Below are 21,226 nucleotides of genomic sequence, written 5' to 3' on the forward strand. Positions count from 1 at the left end.
TTGAAGTCTCCTTTTTGTAGTGTACCGCCCGGAAAAAAGACTTCATTGAAAAAACCCGTTCGCCTCCGGCAAACGCCTAACATGCTGATGTGGAGACATGGTTAAAATGGACAGCAGACGACTGCCGATATTTGGTTCCTCATGGAACAAATTCAAAAAAAAAAATAAAAAATGATGCAATGCGATATCCTTGATCTCCCCGTCTGTTGATGATCTGATGCAATGATTGTACAAGTCCGAATTCAGAAGAAGAGAAAGAAAAAAAAATTTCAAAAGCCGACCTTGCTGCCGTTATTGAGGCGTAGCGGCAGAGGGCCGCCATTGTACATGTTGGAGCTCATAGTAGAGTTGGGGGTGACGAACTCATCGGCAGATGAGAATGTGCTGTTGATAGAGCTCAGGCTCGAGGAGTTATGACTCGAAAATGTACCCGTGCGTGGACCCATGGAGCGTCCACCATATGCCATCAAGGCATCAGCCCTCTCAAAGACATTACCATTGAAAGCGCCTGCGAAGGATGCACTCTGAGGAGTAGACGGCACAGTTGCCTGTACGGCAGGACCCAGGGCGGCAGACTGTGGCGTCATCGGCAGCTGAGACTGGCCCTGCGAGGACGAGCCGCCGCCGCCGCCACCACCACCACCACCATAGGCACTGGACATGGAGGTGGAGTGACCATGTGCACGGAAAGAGTGCTCCCAGGGAGACGAGACGATGAGGTTGTGGGTCTCTTTGACGCTTTGGTGTACGGGTCGAAGCCGCTGTCGAAGGTCATATGGTAATTGCACCTCGGGCACCGTATTTGTGATGTCCTTAATCGTCTGGCCTACCTCCCACCAGGCGCCCATAAAGTTATTGCAGAGCGCCCATAGGGCACTGTAGGTCTTGATGCCGGGCTCCTTGAGCTTGATCGCCGAGAGACACTTCTTGAGAGCCTCAGTATGTTGAATAGCAACATTACACTTGCCGATCAGCATGCGCCAGCACTGCTTGGCCTTGGGGCGGTTGTTGGCCATGGCATTGTCAAGGCAGGCCCCAAATTGCGTGTTCAACACCGGCAGCGTGCGCATGATCAGATCGCTTGACCTCTGGAGAGACAGGAAGATTCGCTCAAACGACCGCTCCTCCTCGTTGAACTCTCCATTGGCGCCTCTGCTGCTTGTAGAAGACGTCCACGACTCTCCAGACCGCGGGGTAGGCGTGATGGTGGCAGTTCTGCCAGTGCCGTTGATGTAAGGTACCGGCAGTGGATTGAGAGGAACGTCCGTGGCAACTCTCAGATTACTGGGGTTGTGGACAAAGTTTCCACTGCGAGACCGGAAGCCGTGCCCTGGCCGCTCCGCCGTGGGAGTGACTGAGCTCTCACGAGAATGTGGCGGAGGCCGGATCGTCCCGCCCATGGCGGCCCTGCTTGCGGCTCTCCTGTAACCGGCGTCAGGGTTTGGATGGGATACCGTGACGCGCAGCTCCATGATGCTATTATACAGCTGCATGAGAAGCGTACGGATATACCGGGGGTCGCCGTTTTCGATAAACAAGTCAACATTGGTCGCCAGCAACGAGCACACGTGTGCGTAGGCGTTCACCAGCGTAATGCATGCTCTGTGAGCGCTCTCGTTCTCGATGAGGCCAATTTCCTCCGACTCGGCCACCTCGTGTCTCTGAATCTCCTGCTCGAGCTCCTCGACGTGGACGCTCGTGTTGTAAAACACAATCTCGAGGCTCGATCGCTTGGGCGAACCGTCGCTGGCGAGGCCCATGAGCATCTGAATCATGGGGTGGATCTGGAAGACGGAGTAGAGGACACCCTTGGCGGTTTCCAGGACAGGGTCGATGTATTTGGACTCGCGCTTGCGCTCAGGCAGGACCGAAAGCCGTCGTACGTAAATTGGGCGTTGGAGGTATGAATCTGCAGGGCTGGCGGGGCTCTTGACGGAACCTACAGAACCGTTCGGCCCCTGCATCGCTGACCCATGACTGAGGCCGCGATAGTGGCTGAATCGATTATTCGCCTGAGTCTCATCTAGAGTACCCAGCTCCTGAGTTCGTTTTGATATGGAAGCCATGCGTCGCTGGCGGTCGCCTGACTGCTGAGCGCGAGAGACCTGCAGCATATTCTCCGAGTTGCTACGCAAACGCTCATTGACGTTCCCGATTGTGAGAGGCATGACGCCCGGTCGACGTATCGCTGTGTTCTGTTGAGAAAGGCCACGGTAGTGAGACCGCGTGGGGATTGGTGGTGGTCGAATTGCCGTGTTTGGTGAACGAAGGTCAGGGACGTCTGTGCCGTTGACCTTGATGGGGAATCGGCCGCTCATGACGCGCTTGATGGGAGGCATACGCGGGGTCTCGACACCTTCAGATGAGTCCTCGCCTGCCGCAGCCGCAAATGCAGCCGCCTCCGCCTCCATCCGATCGTTTTGTAAGTGCTGTCGCAGAAACTTTTTGATGTTGGTGGTGACTGTCACTTCCTTGACTTCTGTCTCCTTGCCGTACCCGTCGTGAGGTGGGCTGCTGGCCTGCGCCTGAAGGATTTCCTTAGGAGGGAATTGGATCGGGTTTCCGTCGAGCTTAATCATCTGCAGCGAGCCCATGTCGGCAAGGCAGAGAGGCAGCCGTTTGATCACGTTCTTTTGGACCGCGAAGACTTTCAAGGAGGTAAGCCGTGCGATGTCAGGCGGCAGTTCCCGCAGCTGGTTTCGGCCGAGGTCGAGGATCTCGAGAGATTTCAGGTCGCAAAGCTGCAGAGCAAGTTAGAACATGGAGACCCCTCCCCTCCCCTTTCTCCCGAGCCGACAAGCCCAGGACTGAAGGTGTGGCGAGGGTGGCTTACCTGAAGTGGAAACTCTGTTATCCTGTTGTTGCGGACGTTCAGATACCGCAGCAGTGTGCATTCGGAGAAGCGGGCGGGGAATGTCGAGATCTTGTTGTGAGAGAGGGCGAGTCTGGACGAAAAGGCAAGAAAAAGTAAGTACGGCCAGCCACACCTTCGGGGTAATTGGCTCCCTTGCATCTCCTTGTGCAGGCGGGATGGACATACCTTTCCAATTGATCTTTTATGAGATCGACAACCTCCTCAGGCAGCTTTTGGATATTCTTATGGCTCAGATTGACAGTCACACCGGGCTTGAGCTCGTTGCTGACACCGCTGGCCTCAGCAGCCTGGTTCTCGTTCTCTTCGACGGCCTTCTTCATGGCCTCCCGCGCCAACACGATGACCTGGCTTGCGGAGATGGGCGCTGGCGCCGTCAGACCAGAGTTGGAGGGCATCTTTCGCACGGTCTTGGGGATCGGTGGCGGCGGAGGGATGTTGCTGAGGCCGGCAGTCCCAGCAGGAGCGAAAGGCCGGCGGCCCTGAGCAGGATTGCCAGGAAGGCCCATCTGGGGGCCCCCGACGGACGGTCGATCCATGCCCGTCGAAATCATACACACAAGCCTCCCACTGCGTGAGGCGCCGTGTCAAGAACAGTGCCGCCTCAGGTCTTACAAAGGCGCCTGGTATGTATGCAACCCAGAAGATGCACTCGTTATGGTGTATGGTGCCCTGATGGTAGCAGCTCAGGCAGGGCAGATTGTTTGTTGTTTGTTCGTCGTCGGCGGTGGGGAGTTGAGTGGGCAATCGGCGGAGCTAAATCAATTGGACGGATCGCAGGTCTTGAGAAAGCAGTATCATGTTGCTTAAGCACGGCAGGGCACGATGGGCGATGGGCTCATCGAGAGCAAGTCGGGCTGAAATGATTGATTTGGGGGGACGTCGGGTATGGAGACGCAGGGCTCTCTCGTCTTGGACAACCACTTCTTCTAGGTCGTACGGGTACGGGGATCTTCTTTCTTTGGTCTCGTGCAGATCGTTGAATTCCAACTCGGGTAGGACAAGAAGTGATCCTGAAGACAAAAGTGCGGAGGGATGCACGATCTCTTCCGGCTCGGCTGAGGATCGGGTGGCTCGCGCAGATCTTGAAGCAGCGTAACGGTCCTGCCACACAGGCCGTTAATGCCTTGCGGGTGCCGTCGTCACGACGGTGACGCCGGGGGGAGGGAGGAAGAGAGACAGATGGATCGAATATGCAGGTCAGGAACTCGGATGTCTGGAGAGGGTGGTGATCCAGTCTGGACGTTGAGCGCCAGTGAGGACTCAATCCTTTGTCGTCGAGGGGGTGGATGGTGGTGGGTTGGTTGTTTGTTGGTGGGAGGAACACGGGCTGCGGCTGCGAGTCGTTGTCTTGCCTGTACTTGTGTGGAGGGAAAGGGGTTGCAGCCATAGCGGCGGATGTCCCAACGCCATGTGGGGCCTAGAACAGGCACAGGCACCATAGGCTAAGCGAAGCGCTGAGACCACCACACCCAGGCTAGCGTGGACACTCACCCTCCACTCAGTGCTCAAGCCAGCTCCCACCCCCTTGGGCAAGGCCAGGTCAGGCCTCCTGACCAATGTATTCTACCGCTGGTGGTGCTGGTGGTAGATGGCCGTCTACCACAGTAGTAGTACGTACTGCGTGCAGAGCACCAAGTTCAAAAGTTATAAAGACATGTGCAACTGCCAACCCCCACAACCTGATGATTTATTCCGAGCTGCAGCACCGAGAAATGTAACCAATATCAATCACTAAGCACTGACGATGGAAATCTGTAGAAACGTTTCACCTAGCCTTTCTCAATTGGTCAAAAAATGCGGGACGGGAGTTACCAAGAGGATGATCCTGGAGCAGTGAGATAGGTTGTGCCAGTACTGATAGACATTTGTTTAGGTGATCGACCCCTGGGATGTGCCTCCTCTCTTATGTAGATGAGTACCTCATAGTCAATAAGAGAAGAACTTTACTGACATATTGACAACTGCCATCTCTTGTCCAAGGCCACACAGGGCACAAAGGTATGGATGCTCCTGTTTATGTACAAGATCGCCTAGACATGTTATGCATGCCCAGGCAGACAGATAAACAGTGGCTGGTTCCTGCAGATGGATCTACAAACCCCAGACACATGCTCATGCATCAAACCCGCGGAGTTCTACACATCCAGTCGCACCCTAACAAGACTTGTCTTGAAAACCTCGTGCAAATTCCAAAGACAATACATGTACCATAATAGATGAAGTGCCCCGAACTGGGGAATGATCAGTAGTGTGGAATGGGCCTGGAGATCTCCGCTGCCCAAAAGAACATTATAATAATAAAGGAATATGGTATGGTACCTTGTAGTACCATGCTTTAAGCAGAATTGCATCACTTGCAGATGGTCTGCTGGAGAACTACCAGCTCCATCTGGTGATGACCGGACCGTTGGGCCCACTTGTAGTGCTCTGGGAGGGGTGGGCTAGGTCGAGGGTTGGTCAAGTCACTAATCAACCGTCACTAACGCCCGCCACTGGATTCGAGGGGTTCACCCCCTGCCTTCTGATGCAGGCACTGAAAGGGGAGAAAGAAGAAGAAGAAAAAAAAAAAGAAAAAAAAAGAAGGATAGAGTTTCGAGCGCCAACTTTTCCATCAAGCTCATACACCTTTTGTCTTTTTCATTTTCTTCTTCCTTCTTCTTTTTGACCCCTCTGGTTCCCCATCATTCCCAACATTCTAAGTCGTCTCTCTCTCTCTCTCTCTTTCTGTTGCCCCATTAAAGGATGGAATGGATTGCAAAGACGTCAATCCAATCCGCCTCCCTTGTTGCCCGGCTATCCCGATTTCTCTGTGGAGGCGTCTACTATTATAAGCCCTTGCCATCTGCGCTGGGGTGTCCCTGGGCCCCCGCAGCGAATAGAATGGCACTAGAACTCTTATAGAACTTGTTTCAGCGGGCTGTCCTACCTACAATAGGGTACCCCTGCCGCTAAGTTGGGGGGCGGGAGACAGACGCGACTTTAGAAAGAAATTCGCAGCGCGATACCTCGCGTTTACAACGTACAGTAACTATGTACAAGCTGCTCACAATCGACTGGTGCACCTTCTTGCAACCTGAATGCAGCCTGTTGAATTCCCAACACGATCAGCTTCCCCAGGCTCTCTCCGAGGCGTATTGACCAGAGCATTGCGGTGCTAGTTTTCCTTCCTCTCCAGGGAATCATGAGTGCCGTGATAGAGCGAGATTTAAGGCACAGTTGCGACCTGTGTGACCTTGAACGGCCATCAACAACGAATTCTTGACAGAGAAACTGGTTACACTGTACACAAAATACGACGAGAAGAGGGAAGAAGAAATTGTGGCCAAGATGGCGCCACTATCCAGATCGAACTCATATGTCGACCCAGAGTTCACCCTCCGTCGACAATTTGGCAAACAGGCCTTCAGGTATACAACGGCCCTTCCACCCCTGACCTCCCAGTGAATGCCCTCTAAATGCTACAGACCCTTGCAAAAGGACATCATCGAGGCTGCGCTCGCAGGGAAGGATGTCTTTGTTCAGGCGGCCACCTCGTTCGGCAAATCCCTCTGCTTCCAGCTCCCCGCCGTCATCGACCATGGCATCACCATCGTCATCTCCCCGCTGCTCAGCCTGATGATGAACCAGGTCGAGGCGCTGCGGCAGGCCAACGTCGACGCGCGCACTCTGAACAGCAACACCCCCCCGCTCGAGAAGGATGCCATCTACGCAGACCTGGCGACCGGCCACCCGCGCACTCGGCTGCTGTACGTCACGCCAGAGCTGTGCTCCGGAGAGCGCTTTCGCGCCAAGCTGCGGGTCGTCCACGAGCAGAGGGAGCTGGCCAGGGTCGCGGTCGACGAGGCCCACTGCATCTCCGAGTGGGGCCACGACTTCCGCAAGGACTTCAAGCGACTCAGCTGGTTCCGTGAGGCCTTCCCCGACGTGCCCATTATGTGCCTGACCGCCACGGCCAACGAGCAGGTCAGGACGGACGTCCTGGGCACCCTGGGCCTCCTGGCGAGCCCCGAGCGGCTGCGCACCTTCGCCATGACGGCCTACCGCCCGAACCTCCACCTAGAGGTGCGTTTCACGAGCGACGAGGCCGACGACCGCTTCGACGACTTTGTAACGTGGCTGCAGGGTGTGTACTGCCGGCGGGACAGTGATGGCAGGAGGGCCGAGCTGGAGGCGCGGGGCGAGCGGGTCAAGGGTGTGCCCGGCATCATCTACACCAACTCGCGCGGCGAGTGCGAGATGATTGCCGCCGCCCTCCGAAACGAGGGCATCGGCGCCCGGCCCTTCCATGCTAAGCTTCACACCCAGACCAAGGAGGAGACCCTCGCCCGGTGGATCGACAACCAGGAGGGCTACGATATCATCGTCGCCACCACCGCCTTCGGCATGGGCATCGACAAGGAGAACGTCCGGTTTGTGGTGCACTGGCGCATGCCCAAAAGCTTCGAAGGATATTACCAGGAAGCCGGGCGCGCGGGCCGGGACGGCAACGCGAGTTATTGTTTCTTATACTACAGCCGCGAGGACCGTGACAGGATGTGCAGCATGGTTGGGCGGGAGGCGAAGGACGGCCAGAACCGCCAGGCGCGGCTAAAGAGCCTGCAGTGCCTGGCCGAGTACTGCGAAGCCGTGGCAGGGTGTCGGCATGCTATGATTTGCAAGTATTTTGGCGAGACAGAGATGCCAGTATGTGACTTTGCATGTGATTGGCATAAAGATCCGCAGGGGCTGAAGAGGAGGTTGGGCAAGGGCCTGGCGAGCGAGGAGTGGGTGAGCACGCAGAGAGAGGAGGGTGCTTACGATGGCTGTTACGGTGATTATTGAGTGATGTGGGAAAGCTTGCGTTTTGACATGATCCACCCCTTGCTATGCTATTATATATATATGTACCCTCCACATCGTGTCTGAGTCCTCCGAAGTCGTCCTTCTTATTCATCCACCATCTGATCCTGGAGAGCTTCCACGCCTCCGTCGAGCAATCTTCTCTTGTTTTCCTGCCACCTGATGAATGCCAATCCCTGCAGCAGACAGTCTGCCAAGTCATCCAGTTTCTTCAGACCCTCGGCGCCACTCTTGGCCTTCCTGCCTTTCGCCTGCCACTTGTCGAGATACTCCCTTGCCACGGCCTCTACCTGGCCCCCCGCTCCTTCATCTTGCTTCTCCTCGTTGATCACCACGCCCTCGCCGGCTAGTAACATCCGGCCGACGATATCCTTCTTGATCTTCTTGTTGTCCATGCTCCCCTTCTTGTTCCAGATGCTCGCCGCCTCGGCCCCGCCCTCCTGCACGGCCATAAACTCCAGGACGTTCCGCGCCACGACGCCCTCGAGCCGCCCGCCCGGCCACTTGCCGAGTTTCTCGAGGGTGGTGAAGACGGCGTAGAGCATAGACTCGAGCGAATTCACGCGTAGCGTCCACTCGAACACGGCCGAGCCGCCCATGGAGCGGAATCGCTGCTGCTCGAGGGTGATGATGTCGGGCCGCAGCGTAAGGAGGCGCGTCAAAATCAGGTCCGCGGCGAGCTGGGAGAGACGGAGGGGGGAGAAATCCTCTATGGACACGGTGGTGGTGGCTGAATCTGCTGCTGCTACTACTGCGTCATTCTCAGCGGCAGTGGTTGTTGTTATAGTAGTAGTGCCGGCAGTGTCTGGATCTAGTTTTCCCAGGACTTCATGCTCCGCAGAAGCGTCCTTCTTGGTCTTGTTCTTGGTCGTCTTTCCTTTGGCCTTCGCTTTGATTGGCTTGGGCGTCTTGGGAATGAGGGCGAGGCGTTCCCATGCGCGGAGAATAGGCGTCACTGACACCGAAGACGCCAGATCACTCTCCTTCTTTGACTTTCTTGTCCTCCTTTGCCCTCCTCCTCCCTCTGCTGTCTGGTTGGTCGAGATCTCGTGTCGATTCCCTGGTACCTCCAGCAAGCTGTATGCAAGATTGCGAATGCCCAGATCTATGCTTAAGACCCGAGTGCCTGGGGCGAGGGGCCTGAATTCCTGCAGGTCATCTGTGATTCGGCTTGTGATGACAGCCTTAGTGCCAGATCTGTTCTTTCCACAGAGACGCGCGACCTCTTTCAATTGACTCGCTGTGAACTTGGGTGGAAAAGAAATCATACTATCGTTCTTGTAAGGAAAAAGAAGTAAGAAGAAGGGGGAACAAAGGAAAGGAAAGGAAAGGAAAGGAAAGAGAGGCAAAAGAAAGAGAAAAAGAAATAGATAGGAAAAAAAGAAAGGAAAAAGAGAAAACACCATGCAGCAGTCTCCTCAGTGCCTACCTTCGCCTTGTTGCTCACCCAAGATATTTAAGTCAGATTGGGGCTTCGTATTTTGACAATTAGATGGCCCTGCATGTATGCAAACCCGAGGTGTGTGAAAAGTGGTTTGTCGTTTTTTCCATCATGTTTGCTTCATAGACAAGGCAAAATTCACAATATTCCAAATTGGGTGCTTACCAGACGCGTGTGGTAGAAGCAGGGGCGCGCTACTGCTGCCACACGAGAATCCCTGCAACGCTGTACATACCCGCTGTACCTGCACACTGCAGCAGTACCAACAACCACTATGCCGAGACCTGTTCAGGAAGCCCGACATACTGGCAAACTTTGCCCACAGGGGGAACACCTAACAAGGTATTGTGTCGCCAAGCTGTAGTGGATCCTCGAAATTTTTTGTTGTATTTTTCCCTTCCTTTTTTCTTCTCGTTCTTCATTATATTATACCATTTACTATGGCAACTTTGTTTCATACGTTTTTCTTCTTAAGGAAGTGGAACAAAATTTGGAATAAGAATCTGGCCGCCGAGGCCAGTGGGGATAAGGTTGGTTGCTTATTGATCATGGCTCCGCCCTTCGAGTCCATTCTATATCCGGCTTTGCTCACTAATTGGAAAAATCATTATTCATCACAGCAACAGCAGGACTACGACTGTATTACTTACCACGGTCTAAACCCCATACCGCTCAGATTACCTGCAGCTTACTATCATTATTATTATCATTGCGGTCACTACTACTACTACGCATATTGCTGAATATTAATCCTGGGCCGAAGCAGAGCATACTAGCTCGTCTGACAAGTGGCAGTCTAAGACGTCAACCCCTCCCCCGCTTCCGTCATATAAAATATATTTATCTGCTGCATATATCTTGTCCCTGTCCACCTCCACCACCTCCACCACCATCACCAACACGCCCTCCTCCTCCTCCTCCTCCCGAGAGGTGTCAATTCTATCTTATTGCGCAAGCACCTCATGCTAGCACTTACAACCCTCACACGAGCGTCCTCCAGAACGGCCACCACCAGACTAGCAGGCTTCTCGCGTCACCTCTCCTCCTCGGCAGCAGCCATGGCTCCCATCAGCAAGGAGACCGATTACCTCGTCATCGGCGGCGGCAGCGGCGGGCTGGCGTCTGCCCGCATGGCGAGCTCCAAGTTCGGGGCCAAGGCCATGATTATCGAGAACAAGAGGCTGGGAGGCACCTGTGTCAACGTTGGGTAAGCTCTTTTCTTTCATTCCTTGTCCGTTCTTTCTTCCTCCTCCTATTCTCTCCCCCCCCGCACCAAAAATCACCATGACCGTGACTGATTCAGTCCTTCTTTACCTACAGATGCGTCCCCAAAAAGATCACCTTCAACGCCGCTATGCTCTCGGAGCAGATGCACGACGCAAAGGCCTACGGCTTCTCTATCGAGCAGACCGCCCCCTTCGACTGGTCCAGCTTCAAGAAGAAGCGCGACGCCTACATCCTGCGCCTGAACGGCATCTACGAGCGTAACCTGGGCAACGACAAGGTCGAGTACGTGCACGGGTGGGCGCGGCTATTGTCGCGCAACGAGGTGGAGGTGACGTTGGACGACGGGACCAAGGAAACAGTGCGCGCTAAGAAGATCCTCGTGGCGGTGGGCGGCAACCCGACGATCCCACCCACGATCCCCGGATCCGAGCTGGGCGTCGACAGCGACGGGTTCTTTGACATCGCCGAGCTGCCCAAGAAGGTGGCCCTCGTGGGCGCCGGCTACATCGCGGTGGAGTTTGCAGGCATGTTCAACGCGCTGGGTGTTGAGACCCATCTGTTCATCCGACACGATACCTTCCTGCGCAACTTTGATCCCATGGTGCAGGATGCTATCACTGCCGAGTACGAGCGCCTGGGCGTGCACCTGCACAAGGGCTCGTCGCAGAGCAAGGTGGAGAAGGACGAGAGCAGCGGCAAGCTGAGCCTGCACTACAAGGACAAGAAGGACGGCGAGGCGGTGCTTCGGGATCTCGACCACTTGATCTGGGCGATTGGCCGGACGCCGGCGACCAAGGGCATCGGCCTGGAGGAGGCGGGTGTCAAGTTGAACGACAAGGGCTACATTGAGGTCGACGAGTACCAGAACTCGAGCGTGGACAACATCTTCGCTCTTGGCGATGTCACGGGCCAAGTGGAGCTGACGCCCGTGGCGATCGCGGCTGGCCGCAAGCTCGCGCACAGGCTGTTCGGCGGGGAGCAGTTCAAGACAGCCAAGCTCGACTACAGCAACATACCCTCTGTGGTGTTTGCGCACCCCGAGGTCGGGGCCATCGGCCTGACAGAGCCGCAAGCCGTGGAGAAGTACGGCAAGGAGAACATCAAGGTGTATAACACGAGCTTCACGGCCATGTACTACGCCATGGCGGCACAGGAGGACAAGGGCCCGACAAAGTACAAGCTGATCTGTGCTGGGCCCGAGGAGAAGGTGGTCGGCCTGCACATACTGGGGCTGGGCAGCGGCGAGATGCTGCAGGGCTTTGGCGTGGCCATCAAGATGGGCGCGACCAAGGCCGACTTTGACAGCTGTGTTGCTATCCACCCAACGAGCGCCGAGGAGCTGGTCACGCTGAAATAAATTAGAAACAGAGAGAAGTGTTAGTAGAGCCGTTCTGATATTCTTAGACTTTCCCTTCTATTTAATAAAGAAAGGAAGAAGAGCAGATCTCCATTCAAATGTGAAAGTTTTGAATTCCTGACCACGGCTCAAACTGTGAATTCCAGCCTGTTCCCCGCAAAATCTCGAGCAAAGAACCGCTGTGGATACTCCACCCCCTGTGCACCACTATTCTCCTCTCCCGGTTTATCCGCAGCCTGCGGAGCCCCTTCGCCCCCGCGCTCAAAGTGCTCCCAGATGCGCTGCCGGAGCCGCAAGAGGTCGTCGCCCGAGCCCACACGGAAACACGGGTGGCGGCTGGACGTAAGGGCAAAGTCCTCGGGCCGGCCGAAGGCGATATGGACCTGCTGGCCCGAGGTGCCGATGTCGAACCAGGCGAGGGTGCCGACCTGGGCAGCGGGGACGGGGCGCGAGGTGAGGCCTAGGGTTGTGCCGTAGAAGGACTCGGCCGCTGGGAGGGTGGCGGGGGGCACAACTAAGTTTATGTGGTGGATGCCGGTGATCATCGTTGTTATTGGTGGTGGTGGTAGTGAGGACGAAGTGGAAAGGTAGAAGAAGTAGGCTTTAGGTAAGTCTAAAAGGCAGGACAAAGAGGGAGGGGATTGATGTTGGCGAGGGTGTAAGCTCGGATGACAGTTGTTGAAGAAGAGGAAACTCTTCGAAAAGCCGAGGTACGGATGAATGCGATTGCGGAAAGAACAGACACCCAAGTACTGGAAAAAGGAGGAGGTATGGACCTGCACACCAAGTATGCTTTATATAGTACCATCGTGACTTCCTCCTGCACAAGATTAGTCATGAAGCAGCCACTGTCTGAGGGGTCAGGGACCTCCAACATTGTCGTCTCCGGCGTCGGCGATCCAAGAACCGGCAGTCGCTGTAATATGCAGTGGGTAAATACAGTCATCGTATCCTCAATTCTACAGGAGGCACAGCTTGTCCCACGTTGATTCTGAAATATAGGGACAACTTCTTCGTCCTTGAAACAAGAATGCAGATATTCGCAGTTACTCTTCCTTTCCAAGTACGACATATTAGACACAAGGGCAGGGAGAGACAAGAGGAGCCAGATTCAAGCTCAATCATGGTCACGCCTTCGGACACATCCCAATTAGAGGTGCCGCCTGCTCTGAGCACATTTGAGAACGTCATTCTTCCCAACATTGACGACTACGCCAGATGGGATATACGAATTGAAGGAGGAAAGGCAGTGTCTCGAGTCCCGTCATCATCGTCATCCCCTCCCAGTCTCCTCCTCCCAGCTCTATGCCATCCTCATGTTCACCTCGACAAGCCCTACATCCTTACTTGCAACCACGACTCTTCTTCGTACCCGGACTACACCGATCTAGCACCCCAGTCAGGCAGCTTCCACGAGGCCCTCACAAACACTTCTGCCGCTAAGGCACGGTACACCACCGAGGACCTGTACCGCAGGGGGTCTCAGCTGCTCGCCGAGAGCTACGCCCGGCACGGAGTGACCTCGATGCGCGCCTTCGTGGAGGTCGACCACGTTGTCGAGTTCAAGACGCTCGAGGCTGCCGTCCGGCTCAAGCGGGACTTTGCACACCTCGTCGACGTGCAGATCTGTCTGTTCGCCCAGGACCCCATCTTCTCTACTGCGCACGGCCCGGAGAACCGTCGGCTCGTGGTGGAGGCACTGGACACGTATTCGAACGTCGTCGAAGCGTTAGGCACGACGCCCTATGTCGAGCAGGCTTCTCATTCCGGCAGCAAGGCAGAGATGGAGACCAAAAACATCAAGTGGGCAGTCGACACGGCGCTGGAGAGGGGCCTGCACTTGGACTTCCATCTGGACTACAATCTCGACGAAACGCAGGCGTCTTCTCTGTCGCAGGTTATCTCCCAGGCACGGAGCAGCAACTGGGCCGACAAGTCCAAAGCTGGGAAGACCATCGTGATAGGCCACTGCACACAGCTGACCACTCAACGAACGGGCCATCTCCAGGAGATAGCAGCGCTCATCAAGGAGGCACCGGAGCTCCCGATCCATTTCGTGGGTCTGCCAACGAGCGATCTGTTCATGATGGGGCGACCAGGTCCCCAAATTGAGACAGAGGACGGCAAGGCGCACCACCTGCCTCATTCACGTCCCAGAGGCACGATGCAGATCCCTTCCATGATCAAGGATTTTGGTCTCGCTGGATGTCTCGGGGTGAACAATGTCGGCAATGCCTTTACACCATTTGGCGACGGCGACCCGCTGCAGCTGGCATGCTGGGGAACCGGCGTCTACCAGGCCGGTACGGCAGAGGACGCCCAGCTGCTGTACGAGTGCGTAAGCCATCGTGCGAGAAGGGCTATTGGGCTGCTCCCAGATCACGAGCCTGAAGACACGTTTGGGGTTTGCCTGCCAAGTCTCCTGGTACGAAATCGACAAGATATTGTGCTTCCTGGGAGGAATGGGGAGACGATGATAGTGCCGGCGAGACCAAGGTTGAGTGTCAAGGATGTCGTCTGGGACCCGCCAGATAGCATGCTTCGCCAAGTCATCAGATGAAAGGTCTGTGGAAATCCTATCCCAGAGAGGGATTGTCATGAGTGCACGACGCACTCGCTCCTCAATGACATACGTATTCGTCCACACCAAACTCACCACAGGGTGTGGAACCCAGTTCACCCAAAAGGCACGTATGGTGGCTTGTCCGGGTAGAATTAACCTCAAGATTTGACTTGTGAGCCTTTAGAAGGTCCTCCCGTGCGCATCGTATGCAAGAAACTCTAACCTCATCGCGATAAAGTTCCGTGGAGTTTTCAATACGCAGACCTGCCACCCATTCCCCAGCCTTATGCCTCGCATCTGAACATGCAGTGCCCAGCTCCCAAGAAGAAGACTGGTGGAGGTAGCTGATAGACTTGCATCCACCGATTTGAAATCCCATCTATGAATTGCCCAAAGAAAGCAAAATTTGGGACCTAATAGTAATGATGATGGATTACCTCAATGTCAAAATTGATAACATAATGAGAGCGAGGATGTTTTGTTGCATGGACCTACAGTAGCGCTGCATGTGAAGTATATCATCTGCCGCTCCTCACCTGACACCCCTGTCACCAACTCATCTACTATCACCATCAATTATCGTTGCGTATTTTCTCTCCCTGTCACTTCTCTCTCTCTCTCTCTCTCTCTCTCTCTCTTATTTCATACAAACATAGAGAGACTATTCTCCACTCTACAGACATCTGTACTCGCCCATCAGAAAGCAGACTTGTTACCAGACAAATAAGCTAGGGGGAAAAGGGTCTAACCAACCACTACGTGCAATCATGTCCTCCTCAACACGGCCAGTCAGCCCCGCCCAGCCGTCATCGTCCTCGGTGACAACCACAACCGTGTCTACCTCGCCCAGGAGCACACTTTCTCCAGGCTCCGGAACAGGAGGCGGAGGAGGCCCGTCGACCACGGCATCGTCGTCCGTGTCAGCCTCACAATTTCCTGCCCCGCCAGGCCACCAACTCCACCACCACCACCACCACCATCACCACCATCCTCATCCTCACCACCACCAACAACAACACCAACACCACCCCCACCCGCAGACATCTCCTCCCCATGGAGGCACCGCCCCATCCACCACCACCATCCCCTCCTCCCCCACCAACCCAGCCCACCTCCCCACCCCGGCCCAAGAAGCCCAGACCGCGCAGGCCCGCGCCGCCCTCGTCGCCTCGCTGGGCAACACCCTCGACACAGAGCTCTCCACGCGCGCGGCCCTGCTGCACGCCAACCAGGCCGCCATCGACCGCCAGGAGCGGGACGTGCGGGCGGCGCTGGCTGGCCTGCGGAGCGAGGACGAGAAGCTGATGCGGGTGCTGGGGGAGGGGAGCCGCCAGGTCAAGGAGCTGGGCGACGTGCAGAACTGGGCGGAGAGGCTGGAGAGGGACTTCTTGGTGCTCGAGGAGACGATGAGGTTGGTTGGGCGGGATGGGAGAGGGAGCAGTGATGAGGGCAGCTGGAGCGGGAGCGGGAGCGGGAGTGGGAGCTGGAGTGGCAGTGAGGAGGACGAGAACGAGGAGAGAGAGGAGGTTGGTATCGATCGTGATGGTGATGGAGATGCTCGTATGGCCGATGCTGAGGGACAGGACGGCCCCGGGGCTGCTGGGCCAGCGTTTAAGGGCAAGGGAAAGGAGGTGGCGCTGACGGTACCCCCTGCAGATGCCATGGACATCGAGCCAGCCCAGATTCCTCTGCCACCCGACGATCCTGCAGAGGGAGCCAGCGCCGTCGAGAGCACACAGCTCGAAACCGCCACGCAGGACACCACAAAGCCGCCGCAGTCCCCTGCTACTCCGAACTGGTTGAGGCGGTTCCTATGGAAGAGCGCATCATGATCTTGACTACACGCTGCACCTCTCAAAATGACTTGATGATTTACGATTACATGATAAACACCACTAGCCTGCAATTGGGTTTGGATATAGTGTCCCATAGCTGTGAGCTTATGATTTTCAGTCTAGGATATCTACAAGCAGAGAATGAAAAGATCCTCCCAGACGCAGCGGCGCAATCGAGATGGAATTCCCTCGTCCTCGTCCTTGCTGCAGACAGCCCAATACTATTGCTCCTGCTTTGCTCAGTAGAAGCCGTAGAACAGAGTGTACTTCTTCTTCTTGTACTTGTCTCCAAAGATCCCCCTCAGCGCCGCCTCCTTGTCCCGCGACCAGGCGGCCATGTACTTGGTACCGATGGCGATGGACAGCGCAACCGACCACTCCCGGGAAACCAGGATCATGCCAATCCACGCGATGATCTCGAACATGTAGTTCGGGCAGGTGACTAGGCTGCTCCCGATGCAACTTGGGATACCCTTCTCGGTGCTCCCAGGCTTGCGCAGTCCAGCCAGGTGCTTGTGCACGACAAAGTTGCTCAGCTCGCCACCGAAGAACAGGGCGATGCCGACGTAGTCCACCAGCCCCAGCTCCGAGCGGTTCGCGAGGGATTTTGGCGAGTAGATGAAGAAGGCAGCCAGTAGGCCCGCGGTGCCCCAGTAGTAGAGTGAGTTCTCAACGATCTTCTTGGCGGGCATGGTATTGGCCGCGAACTTGTGGAGGAAGGCGGTCTCGAGCTCGCGCTTGACGAAGTGGGATATGAACATGAAGAAGCAGACCTTCTGCACGAGCGTAAGAGGCGTCACATCGGCACCCTTGTAGAAGAAGGGGATAACCTTGGCAAGCTGCGGGCGAAGGTAGTAGAAGAAGGCGTGGAACAGGATGGGGCCGAGGTATTCGACGAGGTACACAGTGCGCCAGGAAGCCTGAGGGCCTACACAAGAATATGTCAGAACGGTAACATAGCTACTAAAGAAGTGCTGGTAGAGCTCCAGCCCCGATGTTTGCATGAACCACATACCAAGATCCTGGACCAAAATCTGCCCGTTGTCAATGACGTCCTGCTGGTTATTGACCAGCGCTCTTCGGTCCGCGATCCTCTTCCTGGTGGAAGGGTAGAACAGGCCGATGCGATTGAAGTCCTTGACGCCGGCCTGGCGGGCTATGACCTTCTTGACGTCTTCGATCTCGGCATCGTTGGGCACCTCAATGGAAGCAGGAAGCTTCCGGAGGGGCCTCTTGGGTACTATCCCGGAGAGGGTATGTTCTGTCAGTTTCGAGGCCACTTAGGAAAGAGAGAAAAAGGGACAAGGGGGTGGGGGATTATATCTACCTCGATTTGCGAGCGCAATCGTTATTGAGCCAGACATTTCTCAAGTAATTGACCCGTATCGTTCTTCTGCGTGGAGTTGTCGGAGGATGGTTTGGGAAAATGTTGGGACAGCAACAGCATGCTAATTGGGAGCTCATAGCTTCGAAGCTCATCCCGGCAGGCAGGGAATCACCCATTAGGCACTCAAAACAGGGGCCCAGGGCAATAGCACAAACTATAATACTGTACATAGCACTGTGTATGTACTATACACCTAATAATGTATAGGAGACTTTGACCACGGCCTTCCATTTCCCCATTGCTGTGTCTTTCGAGATCTTGTTGAAAAGATACGCTGCTCTGCTCCACGTATGCGAATGCTACCTGAGAGCACAACTTTCGGCCTGTTTTTCAAAGTATGGATCCTTATTCGAATTTTCTGTCAGCCTGACCAGCTCGTGGCGGGAGGAAGATCATCTACATGCACACAGTATCTGGACGATTTGGTGGCGTTTTCTTGGGCACCCATCGCGAGTATGCTTCTGATAGGTGGTTTCTGAAAATGCAAACCGCGGGGTACACACACAGGAACACGGACCGCTCCCATATGCAACAATTTTCTCACATAATATATCGCAAGAAAGAAAACATAACAATACACCAAGACCATATTCATACCAACGGCAGCACCAATGGCAGCAGTATCAAGCGACACAAGACCTCCCGGATGCGGACGTAGCCAGTCCTCTGAAAATGGGGGTTCGGCCCTGGAAGTAGGTGCTGTGCGTCCCACACCTGATATGCAACCGACGGTGCGCATCATCTCTGGTGGGCGTGCTCCCACGGTACCCAAGTACCGGCACTCATGTGACCGATGCCAGAAGGTCAAGGTTAGGTGTAGTCAGGACAAGCCAAGATGCACGCGATGCGCCCAGAGAAATCTTCGCTGTGTGTACAGCGAGTGGAGGGCTGTGGGCAGGCCCAAGACAAGACCCAACCCGCCTCGGCACGCCCCAGAGGATTTCGAAGAGGGACCAGGGCGAATTCGCGACCTTCCGCCCTTTGGAACTATCGAGAGCGAATCTATCAGCTGGAGTGAGTATCACCTCTTGAGACTACACTAAAAAGATCCGTCTTTCTAACTGAAGACTCTGGCATAGCAAATGATTTCAAGGCGACAGGAAAACCACGCCGGACCAGAGGCAGGAAAATGGCACCCCAACGGCCTCACCCAGCCGCGGGTGACGCCCAGGCGGTAGACACCAACACCCGAGATCTGGGCACGGGAAGTCCTGGTCATGTCCCGTCTTCTCCTCCTCCTCCTCCTCCTTACATGGTTCCCACAGGAAATACCTATGACGAGCCACCAGGTACAGCTGCTAGTCCCTGGTGTTCACGTTATCAGGTTCCTATCGCTACTGGGGTAACAAAAACTTGGTCTGCGAGTTATAAGGCTCCTGTTGACGCAGGCGGTGGTCCTAACAGGGCAAACTACGCGATTGCCTACAGAAAGCCGCTGCGTGCAGCGGCTGACTCTCGCAGCCCACGTTATCAGGTCCCTATTCAAGAAGACACTGCCCCTCGCGCATTGAATGGGCTGCTGTATACGCCAGCATGCTCCTAGGCTTCAGGTCACCAGCCTTCGCACATGACTGGTGAAACAGCAGAAACAGCAGCTACTCCTACTGTGTCCAGTTTCGCAGATACATATCCCCAGACAGACCTCCCTGCCTGTCCTTATTTCCCGGAGGCAGACTGCTATGCGGCTATCGTTGAGCAGATAACCAAGCTGGAGCAGGCATTGGCACACACAACACTGGCACCGCCGACAGACCTTGTGCTCGAGGCTGAGAAGGATCTCACAACGCAGCGGCGCCGCTTATTCGCCTGCGCCGGCCACAGCTTTCAACGATCGTGCCTCGCCTCAGGTCGACCCGTGCTTCTCAACTTTGCCCGCCTCGCAGAGCGCTTGCTGGGCCTATTCGAGGATGTGTATCGGCAGTCATTGAAATCATTACAGAAGATGGATAAGAATCATGTCACCTCAATGAATCATGGCACGCCAGACGTAGTTCCAAGCTCTTCGGCACGACGCCTGCGCCGCTCATGCCGCAGACCGCCCGTTGCCCCGCCCTGCGCTTCGCCCGCGCTGGGGGCGAGCTGCGAGCTGTGTATCGAGGCGCTGGTGGTCGAGGATAAGGCGAAGTCTGTAGCTATAATGAGGATCCTGAAGCTGCGGATGGGTAGAATTTTGGGCGAGCTCAAGGCGCTCGCAAGTACCAGGGAGTGGACAACTGATGGTTGGGGACGGAGAAGCCAGAGACTGGATGGTTCCGAGTTTCAGGCAGGCTACGCTCCAGTGCTGGGCAACACAGCTTATGCAATGATTGACGACGTAATCAGGAGGGCGGAAGAATTGCACAGAGCGATGCTGTTCGACTGGGCAGGTCGGGCGTATAAGGTCTGAAAATCTGGCATGGACGTTCTACAAGGTTTCCTCATAATAATAATGATAATCACTGCTCCCGCCTCCAGCTCTGGTTCGTTGCCAAAGGGCTTACTGGGTCTGCAGAGCGTCCACATTCCTCAGCAATTCAGAGTGCCGATCACTGAGCTCAGTGAACACCCTGTCGAAAAGTGCGTTCTTCTCGTCAAGTTGTCCCTGCCAGAAATCCTCCTCGCGAATATCGTGCAACACAACCGCCAGACCAGAGAGGGAATGCCTGAGAGCCTCCTGATAGACGATGGCAGCCTCGGCCACGTCCAGCTCCAACTCACCCACAAATACTCCCGAGTTAAAGGACTTGTTCTCTACTATGTTCTGAAGTAGGCGTGTCTCTCTGCGGTCCTACAGTTGCAGTCGCTGCTGGCCTGCCGGGTTCTTCGTGCTGGTCGACGGTTGCATCTTAAGCAAAGATGACGAGACTGCCTTAATAGCCATCTCATAAAGGCGCAGAAGTATATCCACTGCCTCAGAAATATATGGCAGCATCTGCGAGCCATGATGCTCCTCGGCGTGGTGGCATAAGTTCACCACACCCCAGACCTTGACCAGGTTGTGCTGCGTGTCGAGCGTCTCGGCCACAAGGAGTGATGGCGACGGCGGTGGCGGCGATGGTACGGAGAGCCTGGCTCCCTCTGCGACACCTCTCGGGACGAAATGACGATCACCAAGAGCATTCACACTCCCTGTTCCTTTATCTCTGTTCACGCCGTCTACTCCTTGAACTGTCTCTTGCGCGTGGGCCTGGTGACGTTCGCGGCACAAGTTGACGATGCGGGCCGCTTCGAACCAGCATTGGCAGGCATGTGACTTTGGAGCGGACCTTTCGGTACTGTTCTCGTTTCGTGAGCTCTGGATGGAGGACGGATGGTCTGGAGCGGACCTTTCGGTACTGTTCTCGTTTCGTGAGCTCTGGATGGAGGACGGATGGTCTGGAGCGGCGGTGGTGCACGCTGAGATGTATGGAGCTTGAGGGCCGCCAGGGGTGCTCGCGTTTGGCTTCTGTTGCAAACTCTGGCGCAGACATGTGGTCTGTGGAAATTCGGGGTTCTCAGCTGACAATGCCCTGTACTGTAAGTGTTAAAGCTTCTTCTGAGAAGCTCTGTATGAGAGCAATGAACAATGATAATTGTTTTGGCTTGTGATGGCGGAGGGAAAAGCGGCTCCAGTAACGTGTCTTCGTTAGACTTCGTGCATCTCTGCAGCTTACAATCAAGCCCTAATTTCTTTCTTTCCTGCTATGTACACTTTTAGTCAGCACATAAGAATGTCTTTCCCTT

At 55.3% G+C, this 21,226-nt stretch overlaps 8 protein-coding genes across 8 annotated transcripts; 4 read left to right on the forward strand and 4 right to left on the reverse strand.

Moving 5' to 3' along the window:
- Positions 1-269: 269 nt before the first annotated feature.
- On the reverse strand, positions 270-3,411 carry M406DRAFT_257424 (uncharacterized protein; the record flags this gene model as incomplete). Its single annotated transcript, XM_040917175.1, has 4 exons — positions 270-738; positions 838-2,741; positions 2,834-2,945; positions 3,041-3,411. The coding sequence occupies 4 exons, from the start codon at positions 3,409-3,411 to the stop codon at positions 270-272; spliced, it is 2,856 nt and encodes a 951-aa protein (XP_040776442.1).
- Positions 3,412-6,202: 2,791 nt separating this feature from the next.
- M406DRAFT_338933 (ATP-dependent DNA helicase) lies at positions 6,203-7,696 on the forward strand (the record flags this gene model as incomplete). Its single annotated transcript, XM_040921405.1, has 2 exons — positions 6,203-6,282; positions 6,340-7,696. The coding sequence occupies 2 exons, from the start codon at positions 6,203-6,205 to the stop codon at positions 7,694-7,696; spliced, it is 1,437 nt and encodes a 478-aa protein (XP_040776443.1).
- Positions 7,697-7,800: 104 nt separating this feature from the next.
- On the reverse strand, positions 7,801-9,890 carry M406DRAFT_67925 (uncharacterized protein; the record flags this gene model as incomplete). Its single annotated transcript, XM_040925110.1, has 2 exons — positions 7,801-8,969; positions 9,848-9,890. 2 exons carry the CDS (start codon positions 9,888-9,890, stop codon positions 7,801-7,803), a joined length of 1,212 nt encoding a protein of 403 aa, XP_040776444.1.
- A 323-nt stretch (positions 9,891-10,213) lies between these two features.
- M406DRAFT_78289 (uncharacterized protein) lies at positions 10,214-12,466 on the forward strand (the record flags this gene model as incomplete). The annotated part of the gene is made up of 2 exons (XM_040925971.1): positions 10,214-10,362; positions 10,476-12,466. 2 exons carry the CDS (start codon positions 10,214-10,216, stop codon positions 11,737-11,739), a joined length of 1,413 nt encoding a protein of 470 aa, XP_040776445.1. The 3' UTR covers positions 11,740-12,466.
- A 396-nt stretch (positions 12,467-12,862) lies between these two features.
- On the forward strand, positions 12,863-14,299 carry M406DRAFT_38051 (uncharacterized protein; the record flags this gene model as incomplete). Its single annotated transcript, XM_040924047.1, has 1 exon — positions 12,863-14,299. The coding sequence occupies one exon, from the start codon at positions 12,863-12,865 to the stop codon at positions 14,297-14,299; it is 1,437 nt and encodes a 478-aa protein (XP_040776446.1).
- A 662-nt stretch (positions 14,300-14,961) lies between these two features.
- M406DRAFT_345886 (uncharacterized protein) lies at positions 14,962-17,501 on the reverse strand (the record flags this gene model as incomplete). The annotated part of the gene is made up of 3 exons (XM_040922127.1): positions 14,962-17,065; positions 17,153-17,377; positions 17,465-17,501. 3 exons carry the CDS (start codon positions 17,499-17,501, stop codon positions 16,377-16,379), a joined length of 951 nt encoding a protein of 316 aa, XP_040776447.1. The 3' UTR covers positions 14,962-16,376.
- Positions 17,502-18,243: 742 nt separating this feature from the next.
- M406DRAFT_256443 (uncharacterized protein) lies at positions 18,244-18,567 on the forward strand (the record flags this gene model as incomplete). Its single annotated transcript, XM_040917102.1, has 1 exon — positions 18,244-18,567. The coding sequence occupies one exon, from the start codon at positions 18,244-18,246 to the stop codon at positions 18,565-18,567; it is 324 nt and encodes a 107-aa protein (XP_040776448.1).
- Positions 18,568-20,000: 1,433 nt separating this feature from the next.
- Positions 20,001-20,291, reverse strand: M406DRAFT_321966 (uncharacterized protein; the record flags this gene model as incomplete). Its single annotated transcript, XM_040919580.1, has 1 exon — positions 20,001-20,291. A coding segment is annotated over one exon (291 nt), but the record flags the coding sequence as incomplete, so codon positions are not given.
- Between the last annotated feature and the right edge of the window lie 935 nt (positions 20,292-21,226).

The sequence above is a fragment of the Cryphonectria parasitica genome (assembly GCF_011745365.1).
Source record: "Cryphonectria parasitica EP155 unplaced genomic scaffold M406scaffold_4, whole genome shotgun sequence".
NCBI classification, from domain to species: Eukaryota; Fungi; Ascomycota; class Sordariomycetes; order Diaporthales; family Cryphonectriaceae; genus Cryphonectria; species Cryphonectria parasitica.